Source organism: Mesoplodon densirostris, chromosome 17 (genome assembly GCF_025265405.1).
Source record: "Mesoplodon densirostris isolate mMesDen1 chromosome 17, mMesDen1 primary haplotype, whole genome shotgun sequence".
Taxonomy (NCBI): domain Eukaryota; kingdom Metazoa; phylum Chordata; class Mammalia; order Artiodactyla; family Ziphiidae; genus Mesoplodon; species Mesoplodon densirostris.
Window position 1 is genome coordinate 8,260,450 of NC_082677.1, and position 19,328 is coordinate 8,279,777.

The 19,328-nt window shown below is 41.8% G+C and overlaps 1 protein-coding gene across 1 annotated transcript in view; it reads left to right on the plus strand.

Moving 5' to 3' along the window:
• Nucleotides 1-3,719: 3,719 nt before the first annotated feature.
• The window catches only part of FRY (FRY microtubule binding protein), a 323,927-nt gene continuing 308,318 nt past the window's right edge, over nucleotides 3,720-19,328 (plus strand). The window contains exon 1 of the mRNA XM_060079899.1: nucleotides 3,720-3,924. Coding sequence (XP_059935882.1) covers nucleotides 3,720-3,924 — 205 coding nt within the window. The remainder of the gene's footprint in view (nucleotides 3,925-19,328) is intronic.

Sequence of the window (19,328 nt, forward strand, 5' to 3'; positions counted from 1 at the left end):
TAGAGCAGAAACGAACACAACATTGTAAGTCAACTATACTCCAATAAAAATTAATTAAAAAAACAAAGAAAGCTCTAAGGCTTTTGGTACCACACAGATTAAATTTAATCCATTTTGGTCAAAAAAAAAAAAACACACAAAACACAAGTTCTTGAAGAATAAGAAATTAAAATAATTCAAAAGAGATTAATATATTTGATTTTTAGGAGAATGGAAACTTTTAAAACGTAATGGTTATTAAAGGTATAGGAATAGAAAATGTCCAGTTATATATTTTAAATTACTTAACTATGCTATAAGTTTAAGATTTCTTTTAGCTCAGAGCCTAATATATCATCATTCCTTTGACTACCTGAAAAACAATGAAATTCCACTTTTGCTGGTAGTATGAAGAGGGAGGAATGGACTTAACATTACAGGTTGTGAATATTCTCGTTTAGCCCAAACCAAGCTAAATTATCTGTGGCTGATTATCACTCATGTTGTCAGCCAGTTTAAATATTTTGAAAAGAAAGTTACTTTTTTTATGTTCACAAATTTAATACAATTTTAAAATAAATAAAAATTGTCCTTTTTTCATTACCCTAAAATTTGAATAATAGCAAATTCAAGCTGTTCTCACTTTTCTCTTTGAGAAAGTATAGTAAATGAGCTAGATTCATATCTGTTTATATTCCCAATGAGTGGAGAATAGTCGGGAAGGAGAGGAATTAAATTGCGCATATCAGGAACCCTGAGCCCTCTCTATTTTTTTTTTTTTTTTTTTTTTTTTGCGTTACGCGGGCCTCTCACTGTTGTGGCCTTTCCCGTTGCAGAGCACGGGCTCCGGACGTGCAGGCCCAGCAGCCATGGCTCACGGGCCCAGCCCACTCTGCGGCACGTGGGATCCTCCCAGACCCGGGCACAAACCCGCATCCCCTGCATCGGCAGGCAGACTCCCAACCACTGTGCCACCAGGGAAGCCCCTGAGCCCTCTCTTACATCGTTTTATTTTTAGAGGATCGGGAGATTAGGGGCGCCTTCACAAGTAGGGTAGGATTTTTTCCCCTAATTATGATTTAAATCTCAGGAAAATGGAATACGTTTATCTAAAATGCATTTTAATATGCAAAGTCTCAACATGAATACTTTATTTTTAAAGCATAAATCGGAATTCTCCTTCTGTTTTTTCATACTTTCATTCCATGGATCTTAAAGACGTCCTGACAGCTGGGTTACACAGGGAAGGCCCAGTTAGATCAGCCAGACCATTCCTCCCTCACTCAGTGATGCAATGGAAATCTGCCTAAAACAAAGAGTTGTGCTAGAAAAATAGAGAAAGACTTTAGAGTTCTTTCAGATTTCATATATACATTTAATAATGCAACATGGTGTTCTTTTGTTTTGAGTATGGTGTAGTTTTTTGCTTTTGTTTTTGTTTTTTCAGTGTGGTGTAGTTTAAAGCATGGCCTTAGGCATAAGCGTTGAGAGTCAGGTCAAAGCTGTGTTCAGATCTCTCCCCCAGTTCCCCGGGCATTTGGCAGTCTCAGTGTGCTCATCTGTAGAACAGGGGGATTAGGAAGAATCAATGAGATGATGCATGTCCAAAGCTTAGCACAGAACCTGGCTGGTATTAAGCATGCAATAAACCACAGCTATTGTTACAGTGCCTTCCAGATGCATACACTCTTAACCCTGTGTTTGCAGCCAGCCTCTCCAAGGTGCAGCCGTACCTATTCCACATTCTGTGTGATAATAACACCTTTCCTCTAAGACTCCATTTCATCTCATACACACTCTTATTTAGCCCCGTGAGGATACCGTGAATTGGGAAAGAAAGTCACTAAATAGCTCGACTTTCAGCTTGTCTTTTGCTAGATTTCTCCCTGTTAGCATCCAGTATTTTGTACCCTAGGGCTCTACCCTGTTAGGTTTTCAAAACTTAAGCACCGTTCTTGAGATTTACATTATGGAAATATATTCTTTCTTCTATTAAATCGTTATCTCAAACTTTAAGTAATGCTTTACTTTTTATTTCTTTACTAGAAAAAAATGTATTTTCATTAAGCTAAGGGAGATTCACGAAGTCTCATGGACTTTTCAAAATAGTTTTGTACAAGCCACTCATTGTTTTGAAGTTCATGATACGTTCCAACTTGACAAAATAGTTTTAAGTCCTGCAAGGGAAATGGTGTAGATGTTTCTCAGAATTAGTAAAATAATTTAATAATCTAATATGTAAATAGTTTGCTGGATTATAATTATAATTTATGGGTTATAATGCAACCCTAATCTGGACACACTTGTTAAAAAAATACTTTTCTCTTCAGAAAATCTGTTGTCGTTTGAAGACCTATTTGCTAAAAGGAGAAAAGAGAATGAAACTTATACTTGTGTTGAAGTGTATCCTCAGTTAGGTGAAAAGACCCAGCTCCTAAATTCTACCAAGTAATACAACCTACTTGGCAGCCAGGAAACCTAAGTAAACAGTGATTTCTGAAACAACCCCTAAATCCTTTATAATGGTATGTATCTACTGAGTCCAGGTGCTGGGAAGAGAAAAGGCAGATTTTATCTTCTTTATCTTCTGACTCACACTGCAACCAGACAGAACATAAGAGGGGTGTGTGTGTGTGTGTGTGTGTGTGTGTGTGTGCGCGCACGTGAGACCGAGACAGAGAGAGACAGAGGAGGGGGTGGGGGAGAGGAGACCCAGCCCTGGGACATGAGGGAATAAATGACGAGTTATGATTTCTGCACAGTCAATGAAAGAAAAAAGGGCAGAACATTTCCACATAAATAGAGCAAGGGGGGAGGGAACAGAGGACACCAAATGCAGACTCTGGAAGAGAAAGAAAGAAAGTATGGGACGGGTCAGGCAGGAATCTAGTAAATGCTGCTTTTTCTCAGACCACCAAACCAGCTGACCACGTTAGTCGAGAGCAAGGCAGAATCCCCGCAAAGATCACAGAGTTTCCTTTCCATTTGCTGAGTGGAGGCTGCCATCACTGATAGGTCACAGCTCATTTGCTAGACCTCTGACTTCGCCGCCAGACAGCTGACCTTTTCAAGAAGCCGTCTGCCAGGTAGAGCGCAGGATGGAAGGGGTGGGTAGGAAGCGGCGCTGGGTTCCCGGCACTGCTGCTCGGTTCACGCCCACCACGGGTTCCTTCCTCATCTCCCCAGCCATCTCTCATCTCCTTCGTCCAGCCAACTTCCAGTCGGCTGCCTGCCAGATAAGGGATTTAATAAAGACAGATGTTTGTTCTGCGTGTGTAGTCTGAAACAAAAAGGTAGGAGGAAATGTAAAATGTTTCCCAAAAGCTTGTAAAAAATCTTGAATAGTTTGGGAAGTGATAATAATTAGGCTTGCGATTTGCATAGGTGTTCATTCTTAAAGAGTAAGTTGTGTTTGCTTTATGACATCGCAGTAATAAAACAGAAATTTCACACAGTAACCATCACTTTTATTACCCGTGTGCCACATCTGTTCAAATTCCTCAGTCTTCTGAACCTAATGATCTTTTGGATCTCTCCTCGCTGGTGCTATTAGCTGTGGATAGGAGGGGCTCCTTCGTAATTCTACACCTGTTCAAGTCCACGCCTATCAACTTGCTAAGCTTCCCAAACAAGTGCGGGGTAAAGCATGAGAACATCTGAATCTGGGGTGGAGACGCAGATGGCTGAGGCTGGGTTTGGCTTTTCAGATTTTGTTAAGAAAATCTAATGTATTTCCTACCATGGCAGTTGATGACGGCAATTTATATTCCAGGACGAAGAACAAACTAAATTCATCTCAAAATGATTGTAAATCATCAAGACGGAGTAGCCTGCCGCCTGAACTACTCATAGGAAATGACATTAAAGGAAGACTTCAGAGAAACATTAAAAACTTGGAACCCATTCACCTGAGGCGCCCGAAAAAGAGACCATCCATATTTCCAGGTAGGATTTGTTTCAGTTGGTGCTGCCAGTTAAAAAAACAAACCAAAAGCAACAAGGACTGTATTTCGTTTGTAATGATCAGATGTGTTACATTTAAAATTAATTTGGGACATGTCTGAGAGCTTGAAGCAGCCAACTAAACATGTTTGAGTATAAAATATAGAATGATTCTTTCATCTGAAAGCACCCCCATCTTTTTTTCTTTTATTTTCTTTATTTATTTTCATATCTTTAAGGCTCTGTAAATAGGCGGCTGTTTTATTATCTGGCAGCACGATCAGGGAACTGCTTTGCTTGCAATCCTGGAGAATTCCATGCTGCATTTCATTCTCTGGTGTATTTTCTTTATTTTGCATTATTGGATTGTTGAGTGAAGCTGATATTTGTGTGCCCCAGAAATTAACACCATTAAATACTCGAATGCATGCTTCAAATTCCTGTCTTGCATCAGAGCCTAAAACATTTGTAGTAAAGGGCTCAATTAAACAATGTGGATGGTGAAATATATTGGAGCACGGAAGACTCAGAGATTTCAATCTTGATAAAGAGATTCTGATGGCAGCTTTAGATGTCCATGCCTGGTATTAGAGGTGTGTAGCTTGTATAAGACGCCTGTGATTGTGCACTCTCACTGAGGTGTCACTGGTGGGTGCGTGGTCACTGGAGAGGTTGAATTATTTAGTCAACTTATTTCAATACTGTTTGCATTGGAATCTCCTGGAGAAACTGAAAGTGGCCTTTTTGTTTGTGATTGATTGATTGGAGTCTTTAAGGAGGATAGATTCAACTGCTTAGGGCTAACTCTGTGATGATAGAAAATAAACAAGAATAATTCATTCAAGCTTTATCTCATCATGAAAATGAAATGAACCCCCCTAACAGTTGAGTCTTTTTTAAAAATATCTATCTATTTATTTGGTTGTACGGGGTCTTAGTTGTGGCAGCTGGCTCCTTAGTTGCAGCTTGCCAGCTTCTTAGTTGCGGCATGCGAACTCTTAGTTGCGGCATGCACGTGGGATCTAGTTCCCTGACCAGGGATCGGACGTGAGCCCCCTGCATTGGGAGCGCAGAGTCTTATCCACTGCGCCACCAGGGAAGTCCCACAGCTGAGTCTTTATACTGAGGTGGGAGCTCAATGGATTCTCGTCTAGACTGTGTCCCTAAATGGTCTCCAAGCCACCTCACCGACCCCTGTGGCCTTCAGGTACACTATTTTTTCTGCCTATTTCTGCTGCCATTCCCCTCCTTGGGGACAGCAACAGGAGATGAACTCTTAACGTCCTCCCTATCTGCTAGGGTCTCCAGTTGACAAGGTAGAGAGTTGCCTGCCCAAAGTTTGAACAATAGTGGCTACTTTTATTTCTAAATTCCCTTTCACATGAACCACAACCTCATTGTCATGTAGGTCTCACTAACTTCTTTTTACAGTGGTTGACTTGGAAATGCCACCAGGCTGCAAGTCCCATACAGCTCCTAAACATCAGCTGGAAACAGAAATGTACATAGGTTGTGATAACCATTCCTATGTTATATGCTGTGTGGTTACACATAAAGAGCGGATATAACATGGGACCTGAGCGTCAGAGAAATTAAGACGCAACTCAGACTTAATAACTGGCAAAACTACGGGTCAGACGTGGGGCTTTTAACTCCAGTGTTGAAGCTGTTTCCCTCTATTACCCTGTGCTGCGCTGTCAACTGTTGTTCTCATTTGTCTGATGAGATGCAAGATTGAAGACATGTCAGCGTTCCGATGTGCATTCACTCTGACCCTTCCATACACACAGACAACTTTATCCTCTCTCTCAAGTCTCCCGTTTTCAGTCCTGCACTGAATGATGGACTGATGGGTGGATCAGCTCATTCATTCATTCATGAAATATTCATTGAGTCCTTGCACTGGTCTAGGGTGGACCTTGAAGAACCTAGCTACATGTTACTCTTGTGTTCTTATCTCCCGTTTCTCCTCTAAGGGCCATCTCACACTGCAGATAGTTATCTACCCAAAATGCAGATATCTTTGGGTCATTCCCTTACAATTCTTCAGTGGCTACCCTCGCTCTTCGGATAAAGCCCAGACTCCTTAAAGTGAAGTACACGAGACTGCCTACCTGGCCGCTGCTTCCGTCCCCGGCCCATCTCTTTGCTCTCCTCCCCTTGCAGTCCTGCACACTCAGCCCACTTTAGATCCCCGTGGTCCATCATGCTTGCTCTTCTAGGGTAGGTGCTATATAACCTACCTGCATAGTTTCACCCAACTAATTCCTACCTTGGCTTCAGGTGTCAGCTTGACAGCCCTTGTAGGGAATGTCTAGGAAGTTGTCCTGACCCTCCCATCTGGGTGGGATCCATTCTGCGTCCTTCTCATAACACCTGGACTTTTCCCTATCACAGCACTTATCACATTGTATTGTAATTATCTGTTTACTTGTCTGTATCTTCCACTAGCCAGTGAGCCAGGGACCATATTGGCCTTGTTAACCATTGTGTCTCTTGTACCTATCACAATGCTTGGCACATAGCGTGAAGTAATAAATATTTATTCAGTTGACTCAAATCGTGATGGACAGAATGAACTCTTGGCAGCCCTTGTGTGCTCTGCTTTCTTCCACTTTCGCATCTCCCTCACCTCCCAGCACACACACAGGTGCACACACACACGCCTGTGTTCCTGTTATGCCCTTTCTTCCATTCTCCACCTGGGCTCCGAGGCCTAACTCAAGACTTCTGTCTTCTGTAATCGCGCCGTCTTCCGATCTCTTTGAGTTCTCCTCTCATGCCTACCACTCACCTCCTTGGCCTCAGTACTGCATAAAGAGTCCTTCCCTTTCTTCCTGGGATTGTGATCAGTTGTCTTAGGTTGTGAATGGGTTCGATGGTCACTTTGTCACTTTGTGGCAACTAAGTTTCTATTTGTATAGAAACTCTTTGAAAACAGGGGCAATATCTTATATGGCCCAATTGTATCGGTGAGGGAATTGCACATAGTAGGTGGTCACTTAACATCTGGTGGTAAATTTACTAATTTGCTGTGAGGCTGTGTCCGTCCTGTGGGGCCTATCTGATTCTAGCTCCAGGAAATAACTAGTTGGCAGTAGAGACTATCAAAGGGGAAGGTCTTTATACTGATTTTCATCACCGTATAGGAACTCCTGGTGGGGGAAATGCAGGTAACCCTTGTCTCAGTGTGTAATTCATTTGTTAAAACATGTGTTAGGATTCTGCTATATGCCAGGATCTATTCTAGACCTTGGGAAGAGAGCAGAAAATAAGACAGTTTCTTATGTGGCTGATGGGAAAGAATTTTCCTAATAGGATGCCTTGCATATTGTGCAAACCAATAACTACCTCTTGAGAAAAGGAGTGAAGGGGGTACCATACTCACAGCAGTGAATCTTAAAAATCAAAACCAATACATTTAAAAATCATATTTTTATGATTTTTCCAAAAATTAACCGTTTTTCTTCCCTTGAAGAAGCCTCAACAGTAGAACTAGTTTGAGTTGCTCAGTTGAAGTTCTTCCATCTCGGCTTCACCAGACCAGGCATTAAGAGTGTAGCTAGGTCTCTAGCGGGCAGCTAACCTTGCTTCCTCGTCCTCCTGAAAGGACTCCAGCAGCTCCAGAGCAGAGGGCTCAGCTCTGTGAAAGAAAGCAAAGGAGGAGAGAGGTGTGGTCCTTACACATACCCCATCCATAGGCGCGTCAGATTGAAATGAGCATCTCATCCTGCACCTAGAAGAAAGTGGGGCTCAGGTGCCAGGTGTCATGGGTTGTTCACTCAGCCCTCGTAGGCAAGCAAGTTGGTGTGTTTGATCATCTCATTCTTAAAATATCCTACTGATTTTACAATCATCTGTTTGAAAAGCCAGGAGCCATCTGCTTGGAGGAAACAGGCAGTTCCACGTACTTCCTTGTTGCTTAGTCAGAGGATGAGTGTGGGACCTCGAGGAGGAGGGCCTTCTGGTCAGGACTCACGTGGCAGATAGGCCAGCACGTAAGCTAACCTCCATTCTCATTTTTAAGTCAGTTCTGTTCCAAAGGGATTTTTTAAAAAAAATCCTAAACAATCTAAAAAAAGTTATTTAAAATCATTTTAATAAAAAAAACAGATTTTGAACATTTTCTAAAGTAAAACTGCTTTTTTTTTTTCTTGCTGTATGTAGGATTTTATTGGAAACACACGGAAGTAGTAAGAACACTGGCAGCTGGTTCTAGCCTCCCTGAGGGTGGCCAGAAGGAGACAGTGCAGCTGGGCAGTTGGGTTCGGGCTCCCTCCTGGACGCCTGCGTATCCCAGGCACAGGGAAAGACACTCTGTAATTAAGTGCGCCTCCTCCAGTTGTGTGCTTGATGTTAGAATTCTGTCACTCTGGGGACTTTCCTGGCTTCGCCTTCCAATGCAGGGGGTGTGGGTTCAATCCCCAATCCAGGGACTAAGATCCCACATGTCTCGCGGCCAAAAACCAGAACATAAAACAGAAGCAATATGGTAACAGATTCAATAAAGACTTTAAAAATGGTCCACATCCCCCCGCCAAAAAAAATCTTTAAAGAATTTTAAAAAAAAAGGAATTCTGTCACTCAGGATCCCTGCTGAGTAATAATTTGATGACGTTTCAGCAGGGCCTTCCAGGGACAAGGAGGACGGGGAGGACCTCCTTAAGGTCGCACTGTAAACAGTGCTTCCTGGGATCATGTGCAGTTGGATTCAGTGGCTCCTCTTGGTGATGACAGGACCCATGTTTTGTACACCTGGGTGTCTTTGATGTGGGAGGTGCCCTGGAGGTGGTGAGGTGTGCAGGCAGGGTGGAGGCACGTGAGAAGGACCATGTCACGACCTCTCCGGAGCCGCACCCCCGTCTATCTGGTGGTGTGACTTCCTACCACGGCTGCTTCCAGAGGTGGCTGTGCTCAGGGCCTAAGACAAGGGAGCCTCAAAGGCACGAGTCTGAACTTGTCCTCTCATGAAAGGATTTCAGACAACGGATTTCACCAAGGAAGTATCTACCTCACAACTGGGTTCACGTTCTGATCCCCCATCTTACTAAATGTGTAATGGACGAGTCACCTGATCCCTGGGAACCTGTTTATTTCTTCATCTGTGAAATGGGAGGGAAAACACCAGTGTCACAGGGCTACATGAAATGCAAATGAGATAGTAGGTGAGGATGAAATGACACACAGCTGGAACTGACTGTGTTCGCTTATTCTTTGTTGATATCAAAGGTTTTGTTTCACATAATTTGTACTTTACATGGGTGGGTGGTAAGTGTAATTGGAACACTTTTGCAAATCTTCATGGATGGAAAGTTATCCTAAGTCGTCAATCAAACCCTCTGCTAAGGTAAATTCTATATAATGAGACACAACTAAAAGACCTCTTAATTTTCCATGAAAAGAGGGTAACATGGAAGCTCTTCTTAATAATAAAAATATCCATATATTTTCTCAACATGAACCCATTAAACTTGAGAGTATTGTCATGTCAGGCCTCTGAAAATTGTTCTGTATTAGAAACAACACTATCTGTGATTTCAAAACTTACTTGTGGCCTTGTGTTTAATGATTTTGCCTAACTTTGTCTAACACCTTGCTTTTGGAAATTCAGCTTAAGCTTTTTTTTTTTTTTTTTTTTTTCGGTTGCACCTCGTGGCATGTGGGATCTTAGTTCCCCGACCAGGGATCAAACCTGTGCTCCCTGCAATGGAAGCATGGAGCCCTAATGACTGGACCACCAGGGAAGTCCCAGCTTAGGCTTTTCTTTGAACTAAAAGTTGGAATAGGATGGTAGTTCATTCACAATTACATATAATGTATAGCTTATATATAAGATTATAAATGAATTCACCACTTGAAATTAATCTTTTTAAATATTAGGAGTATTTAGACTTCCAAAAGTTTTGAAAGTCAACGCTTGACATTTTGATTTAAAATATTAAAAATATTTATAGCATTTCTTACTCAAAAATACTAATGCAACAAAAACTGAGTCATCCTGTTTCCTTAAATAATTGTATTTGTTTTTTGGAAAAGTTTATTCAGGGAGGTGAAATTTCTGTTCTTGTTTTGCTTTTTTTTTTTTTTTTCTAAAAAGAAACAAAACCAAAAACTTAATGAGGATATTAGTGGTAACCCAGTTACTTTTAAGAAAAACAAAAATGCTAATACTAGTCACATGTGTGATAACCAAAGGGAAATATGTTTTACCTTTATGCAGGGACACAGAATAAGCAGAAGGCATTAGATTTATGGCTTGACTTCAGGCTTTTTCTCCTTGTCATAAAAAAATAAATAAATACAAATATACAGTTCTGAATACAGGACTTACGATATAAGTATATTGAGAAGTGGCTTAAATGCTCCTGTTCTAAAAGCAGTTCATTTCCATTTGCTGATTTATAGCAAATGTATAACTTTTCAGATTTGAGAGCTCCCACACACTTTTCTTCCCATTCTTAAATCTAACACTCTGAGGTCTAGTAGTCACATCTAGACTATGAATAGATTGTGTTTTTACATCCACATAACTTTATATTTACTCAAGATACTTCAGTGATAATTTTAAGCATTTTAATTGTTTTCATAAATAATGTACTTTTAACAAATATTTAGCAGGGGGTATGGCCATCCAGTTACTCAGTTATGCAGAGAAATGACCATACCCCAACATTTTTTTGCTTCAAATACCTTGGGACTCTGTACAGAATGTTTACCTTCAAATTTTAATTAGAATATCTCCAGTGTTTCTTTAAAATCTAGGAGCTTAAACAGGTAGTCATTTTTGGGTGACATGCATGTAAAAACTCTCATTACAAGATGGTCCGAGTGTTTTAGGTCACGATTTCCAAACCTTTCCATCCTAAGTGGGGCATGAGTTAATTTTTTTGTGCCAAACAACAGATTATCAGATTTACCTTTGAACATCCTGGGAGTTCCTAGCACAGAGATGCAGGAACCACAAAGGTGGTATGTACTTTGTCAGTAGATCAGATTTCTCCATGGTGCTCCCTCGGCTATCAAATCATACGTTTCTCTCCCACTCTGATACTTAAGAGAGACTAAGTCATCTTGATGGATAATCAATACTGGATGGTGTTTTGGAGTAATTGTGGGCCAGAAAGATTCAATTCAAAGAAACATTCTTTAATTTTAAGTATCAAAATAGTGCCCAAGGATAAATGGAAGATATGCATATGAGAAAGACTACAACACCTATTCAACAAAAATCTAAGCTATCTTGCTGAATGACTACCAGATGCAAAATGCTGCGAAGGACAGGTTGATGATTAAGACATTGATACACAGCAATTTGTTCTCCTTTCTAATTTTTTACTAGGAGAGCAGGGTGCACTAATTTGGGTGTTCATGCTTCTCTGGCACAAGTGTTTAAGCTCTGTGTTGCACCAGCTAATGGCAATACTGACACCGTGTCACCTGGCACAGAAACCCTAACTGGCAGTGAAGCATCTCCCCACAGGAAAGTCCCAGGGGATCTTAATTGTCCTCTGCATCAGGGTTTCGTTGCTGGGAGATTGTTTACCTTTTGTAAATTGTGACTCTTCCGCACCCTCTAAAACACTTCTGGCCTGATCAGTCACCTGGACTTGAATTTTTTCAGCTAAGGAACCTGAGGACAATGAGGAAAGAGCACCAGGGCCTGGGGACTGCCCTGAGTTCAGATCCAGCTCTGGGAAGGACAGGTGGAAGAAAGCCACGCCCCTCCCTAAGCTCTGGGCCTCTGGGCAGGGCAGGCAGATCCTGGGGCACTGCTAGCATCTCTGTGCTCCCCTTCAGGCCACACTCCGCTGATCTCCCTCATCTGGGCTGGAAACAAAATAAAGATCAAGCCTCCTGGAGGCCAAAAACAAAAACAAAAACAGAACTCAGTGAGAAAGAGTTATAAGTCGAGTGTTCCTCCCCAGGGCCCAGCTCAGGAAGGGTTTCCCGTCTTCTGAGATTTTCAAATGCTTGTACAACTAAGGGAATATTAACTGAGCAACTTAAGGCATTCATTTTCAATTAACTGCACAAATGCAAATTACTGGAGAAGGTTTTTCAGAATCCACAGGCACCAGCCCTGGAGATTTGATTGAGGAAGTCTAGGCTGGGGCTGGGCTTCTAACCGCTTTGTGAAAATTATCCCCAGGTACATGGGACGTTTGTCCCATCCCCTAGTTGAGAACTGCAGACTTAAAGGAAGTGGAAAAGATCCTCAAAGATCAAAGTCATTCTTAAACTATCCCCGGTTCACATGTAGGAAGCAGTAGGCATCTATTCATGGCAGGCCCCCGGCCCTGCCCCTTGTCATTCAGTCCCCTCTCCCACATACCCCGCCATCACCACCCTCAAAGGTCAGTGTGTTCTTGCGCAGGAAGAGAACCTGTATTTTCTCTCCTAATAGTGCCTGGATTTGAGTTCCATTATATACAGGCTTCCTTCTGGTTCCCCCTCATAATCTTACACACTACCCATCTAGGTCTTTGTTGTAACCCCTGCTCACATCAGAGGGTAAAACACTACGACTGTTTCTGCCACCCCTTGATCAATTTTTTAAATGTTAACGATGTGCTGAATGTTTGTGTCCGCACCCACCCCCCCAGAATCCATATGTTGAATAATCCCCAGTGGGATGGCATTTGGAGATGGGGCCTTTGGGAGGCAGTTAGGTCATGTGGATGGAGCCCTCATCAATGGGATTAGTACCCTTGTGAAAAAAAGACAGGAGAGAGATGATCTCTCTCGATTTCTCTCTCTCTGTCTGCCATATGAGGACACAGCAAGAAGTCAGGAAGAGGGTTCTCACTAGACACCAAATCAGCCAGCACCTTGATCGTGGACTTCCCAGCCCCCAGAACTGTGAGATGTAAATGTTTGTTGTCAAAGCCACCCGGTCTATATTAATCGGCTATAGCAGCCTGAATTGACTAAGCCAACTGGATGAATGAGAAATATTTGAGTCCATAAAAGAAGAAAAACTCTTAATACAACAAACAATACAAATAATATAATAAAATATAGAAATGTTCAATGAATGAAAGTTGATGAATATCATGCACGATACTTAGTACTGCACAGAAATTGCATTATTCAGAAATAAACTATAGCGACTTATTTTCTTTTGTTATTGAATCACATCCATCCAAAATAAATAGCAGTTGGGCAACTTCTCAAAAGAAATATTGCCAAAATGTAATTACTTTTAATAAAGATGCCACAAATTACTACATAATTATTTAAACAAAAGGCAATGCAGTTTTGGAAGACTGTAAACATCCCGATGTTGTGACCTTGTACTTTGTCTTAATTTCTGCTGAATTAGAAAGGGCTTTGCTGTTTCACATATACCCATGCTATTCAGTCCTTCAGCAAAAAAGTAGGTGACTAAAGTCTGTGTGCTTAATCATGCTTGATGAATGTTTATAATGATAGAAGCCATTTTACTGGTGGTAAATCAGCTTCTGATTTCCACACCAAACACTCCCACAAGCACAAACATGGTTGGGCAGGAGGCAGGGAAGTGGTCTGGAAGCATATCCGTCATGGACAACCTGAAATGAAGATGCAAAATCTCCATCAGTGGGGTGCTGGTTGGGCATAAGGGGGTACAGAGGAGGCCCAGAAGGCATTTATCTAACATGCTCAGCAGAGGGAACTTAAGAAAAAAAAAAGCAAGCAAAAAGAAAATAATATTACACTTACATCTGTTCCCCACAGCAGGGAATTTGCGGGGTGGTTTTTATTTTGAACATTTTACTGCTATGGACGGGGCAAAATGACTTGCAGAAATGAAACTGTGTTTGGTGCTTGCCTCTGTGGAGTGGGGAAGCTCCCTGAATGTCACCGAGATGGTGAAGAGGGAGGGTGGTGGCAGGAGTGTAATCCTTGTTTATTTGATAAGTAATGGTTCTCTCTTTAAAAGGCTCTTTTAAAGTTTCCCGGCCTTGAAAGTAATGATGAGTGAACACAAGACTGGATAGAGTGAGATAGAAAGGGTGGAAAGTTTCTGTTCCATCCTCTCCCCCAGACAACAACGGATTCTATCTCTCTATCCAACCACTGCCTCGGGGGATCGACTTATAGGAAATCGAAGCAGTGGGAGGGAGGGAGAGCCAGCCGGGAAGAGTCCATTGGCTTCTCATTGTCACACTCCTCCTTGAAAGGCTCCCCAGCTCAGCCTGCACATTATTGCTTTAAAACAATGTTAGGATCTAACTCAGTTGTATTTGCGCAGCAGAGGTAGAAATGACCAACATATGAGCTGTTGATGTTCAGACAGAAGTCCAGCATTGCACGTTGCTTTCATTAAGTTGGAAAATACAGTGCATAGAAGTTGATGAAAAATTTACTCAAAAATCCACCACAGGGGCTTCCCTGGTGGCGCAGTGGTTGAGAGTCCGCCTGCTGATGCAGGGGACACGGGTTCGTGCCCCGGTCCAGGAAGATCCCACACGCCGCGGAGCGGCTGGGCCCGTGAGCCATGGCCTCTGAGCCTGCGCGTCTGGAGACTGTGCTCCGCAACAAGAGAGGCCACAACAGTGAGAGGCCCGCGTACCGCAAAACAAACAAACAAACAAACAAATAAATAAAAAAATCCACCACACTCTTTTAGGGGCTACAGTAGAGGGGTACATATATGGTTCTGCTTCTTTAAAGTGTGGACATTTGAGATTAACACTGTAAAATAGATTAATATGTAATTGTTGTGCACAAAATACAAGTTAATCAGCCGACTGTCCCTGCTCTGGACCAGAGTGTTTACAAGCCTGGGATCTTGCTTACTGTACAGTACAGTTACCATCTTAACATCCCACGTTGCTGTACGCTGCTCATTGCTGAATGGAATGGCTCATAACATCTGTTTAAAAGCAGCATAATAAACTATTCCATAATTTATGACTTTAAGTTTTAAAAGTTATAAAATGTCATGAATTTCATCCCAAGTGGCAATATTTCTCCAGTCAGTTTTTAAGGAATATGATTAGATGAGGAGTATACCTCACTTTCAAAATATTTTAATTTCATCATTGAGACAATTGGAAGGACACCCATTTTAAAGTCTTGGGGATTCTTCAAGCTTCGATCTTGCCAATTCTGGGCATTAATGAGCTAAATCAGCTTTTTGTTCATCATTGCTATTGTTTTGTTCAATGAGAGGGCATCTTAGAAGACTTATGGTGTTTCTCCAAAAGTTGAATTCTTAATTCCTTGCTAATTATTCATCTTATAGATATGTCTTTGAGTCCTGGGATTTACTGTTTTTTCAGGGCTCACACTGCAAAAAGTGCTTGGTGGTTGTGTTGTTGAAGAACTTAGACAAGCAAATAACTCACTTGGCAGGGAGCGCAGTGGAAAATCAGAGCATCGTTGAATTACGGGTCTGAAAGAAATCTTAGAGAGCATCTAATCCAATGCACTCATTTTACAGATGAAGAAATACAGACCAACACAGACAGCTTTACATTGAGGGTCTCCTGCTTCCCAGCATAATCTTCATGAGATCATCACCAAAACCTAGTTTAAGAACCTCTGGGGTCATTTTTTGTGAACAAGAAAGTGAGGAGAAAATGATGCCCACAGCTTTCCTTGTGGGTCCCAGAGGCAAGCAACCCACGCACCAGCCTGTGTTTATTCAGCCTCCACACACCCACCCTTCGGCACAGGACACTGCAGTGGAGAGGCAGGGCAGGGGGAGGTTGAAGCTTTAAAAGGTCCATGTCAGTCCCAGGTGGTGACACACCCAGCTGAAGGGCAAGCCTGGTCCAGTGCACGGCATCAAGATCTCAGCTGGGGCCTCCCTGGTGGCGCAGTGGTTGAGAGTCCGCCTGCCGATGCAGGGGACACGGGTTCGTGCCCCGGTCCGGGAAGATCCCACATGCCGCGGAGCGGCTGGGCCCCTGAGCCATGGCCGCTGAGCCTGCGCATCCGGAGCCTGTGCTCCGCAACGGGAGAGGCCACAACAGTGAGAGGCCCGCATACCGAAAAAAAAAAAAAAAAAAAAAAGATCTCAGCTGGCTTTATTTTTCATTCTGTCCTTTAGAGATGAAAAGTCTGTTTCTTTGATGAAAGGAATCAAGCGAGAGAGGGTGAATTTTAGTTTGGGGAAACTTTTGTTCAAGGAAATGCACAGGAAACATGGTTGTCCTCAGAGATGTGATCCAGGGGAAAACCTAGACCCTATATAAACATTTCTTTTGTGGGGGGGGAAGCTGTAGGAATATTTTCCTCTTGAACGGTGAAAAGGTCTACTAAATTGTCATTGTCCTCACAGACTAAGATCACCATTCCCGTGTCACAGTGGGGAAGCTAAAGCATATGGAAATAATCTGTTCAACGTTAAGAGGGCAAATTTGAGACAAGATAAGATTTCACAACTTTTCAGTTTCCAGTTCTCCTTCACCAAATATTCTCTGAGGTTTATTCCATTCTCGTGTTCAACAAGTTATAACCCAAAGCAGCTTTAAAACCCTATATCTTAGTGATTGAACAAAAAATGTATATGTCTTTTTTTTCCACACAGGGTATAACCAAATCCCTAATTAAAAATCAGTTAATAAGGCCCCTGATTAAAGGGGCATCGAAGGTAGACAGTAGACTTAGCCTGACTGCGCTTGTGGAGCAGCTGTGTGCCTGCATCTATCATTGAAAAGTAAATACTTTGCTCATTTGAGGGAAATGTATTACTTTTTAAGGTTGTCAGGGCTCAATTTAATCTTTGAAAAATAGGTCACACTGTTGTTTTGTGTGGTCCTCAGTTTAAAAAATTATCTAACCACAAGTTCTATACCTCTGAAGGGGTATGTAATAAATAATCATTACTTTGGGAAAAGGATTTTAGAAGAGCTCAAAATAAAGCAAAAAAAGGTTTTCTTTTAAAGCTAATTTCTTCTAAGCACTAGGGTTTGAAAATACAGAAGAATTTTTTTTCTGTTTTGAAGTTTTAAAGTAATAGAAGGAGAAGATCATATAACCTCACATAACCTAAAAGTCAGCTGGGAGCAACTTGCTCTTAAAATTTAAGTAAAGATTGATCGAGCTTCCATGCCAATACCTACAGAAAGTCCCAGGCCCAGCCCCCAGATCTCTATAACTTCAGAGGCACTGTCCTTCTGCTTAAGTTCCTGCTTCTGCTAATTTTTCTTTTTCAAATATTTCCAGTTTTTATTTCTTTCTAGGCATGCGACAGGATTTTACTTCCTTTCCCCTAGAATTTAGTATAACCATTTGACATTTTGTGGCCAGGGAATTTTGAGAGTCACAATTCGGTGTGTCATGATTGGGTGGAAATTTTAAGCACCATATCTGAGACATCCTATCCCCTTTGTTCTACTTCATTGATTGTAGAAATTGATGTCAAGATAAGGCCTTCCTCAGCCTGAATCCAAAGAAGCATAAGTAAACACCCTGTAAATTCTGCTAATGTTTTGTTTGTTTGTTCTCTTTTACCATTTATGGATATTCCCATTATCTTCTTATGCTGTGTGAATTCAGAAGGGAAGCTCATCCTCTTTCCTTGATTTCTACAAACAAAAACTCAACCATAAAAGCCTGTGTGTACAGCAGATTCTGTGGATATCCAGAGAGACAAAGAGGATGTAGGTTTTAGATATTCATTCAGCACAGACAACGCTGATTTAATATTAGATGTCCCTGTTCTTGAAAAGCCCTTTCAGCCACCCTGACATTTGAGATTTCCCAGTGCCTACTCTACCAGTATTCTTAACCCCTGGACATCTTGGTGACTTCTTTCTTCTTTTCTTTTCCCATCGATTCTTTCAAATTCCTTTCTACCACACCATCCCCAGAATTTCATGTTCTTCTCTCTCTGTCATAGAGAGCAATTCTGATCTTACCAGCTGCTACCCCCAGCTCTTCCTTTGGCCTGTCACAGCACATCCAAAGCCAATCTAGGTGCTCAGCAAAATCAAAGGGCCATTTGAGATTACTTCCTTTAAGCCCATGGTCATCATAAGAGTACATGAGAACCATCTCAAATTTTGTTAAAATTAAATTCAGATGCTGGCTCATCTGGTTTGGGGTTGGCCTGGGAGTACTTACTTTTTTTTTTTTTTTTTGCGTTACGCGGACCTCTCACTGTTGTGGCCTGTCCCGTTGCGGAGCACAGGCTCCGGACGCGCAGCCTCAGCAGCCATGGCTCACGGGCCCAGCCGCTCCGCGGCATGTGGGATCTTCCCGGACCGGGGCACGAACCCATGTCCCCTGCATCGGCAGGCGGACTCTCAACCACTGCGCCACCAGGGAAGCCCTGGGAGTACTTACTATTAATAGTCATGATTTGATTCTGATTGAGGGATCTTCCACTCATTCTTTGAGAATCTCTGTAGTCTAATAAGAGTCATCCTCTATAGGAGGCAGCTGGATTCTAGATAACAGGGTTTTTCCTCCTTTACATATGGAGTGTACCTACAAAATCCTGCAAAGACCCCGCTGTGATGGGGGTTAAACATCTCCCTATCATCCTATTGCTTTACCATCTTATGGTGTAAGCCCAAGATCACTCTGCTTAGAAGCTTTGTCAGCTAAAACTTTGCTAGACTCATTAGTAGGGGATAAGACTCATATTTCCTGTCTTAATAGGATTTATCTTGTCAATTATGTTTGTATTCACTTGAACAGGGCCAGTGACCCATGTAGCTAAGTTACATAGAGGACACAGCTTGCTCTGGGACAACCCAGGGAACTTTGCTTCCCATCCTCCAAAGATGTAGAACAGAAGACGGTCTTAAGGGATCAGGAATCAAGACCATCTTGGGTTAGCAGGTGTTCACATTATTTTATATTTTTAATACCCAGACTAGTTGTGATAATTTCATATTGATTTGGGCAGCATTATTCAATGAGATTAGCTTTGTTTTCCACTCAGTTTACAAGAGAGCTATGTCCCTTTTAAAAGATAATTTAATTACAAACCAGAAACTGATCAGAGGCTTATTATAAAGTGTATAAATTATCCGTACTATGAATTAATAAATTCTTGTACATAATATAATGCATTTTAAATAATTTGTTTTACACAAATGTGGTGCACCTTTCAGGAAGCTGCCAACTGTGTTGTGATAAATACGTATATATCTATACTATCCTTCCTAATACATTTACTGTCTTTTGTCTAGTTTCTGTCATCCTTTTACCTCAATTCTTAGCTCTTGGATTAAAAGAGCTAAATTTTCTATTTTTTTAATGTCCCTGAAACATTTATCTAATGATTTCTGCCCTCAGTGGGTGTTCAGGAAGATGCTTACGCCCCAGCCAGAGCTGTGTCATACTCTTCCCTCTTCCAGTAACAGTGTGTGGACCTAGATACGTACTTGAGCCACCCTGTACACCCTAGAATATTCCCTGAAAAGTGGGATAAAAATAGTATCTAATCTCTAAAATCTCTACTA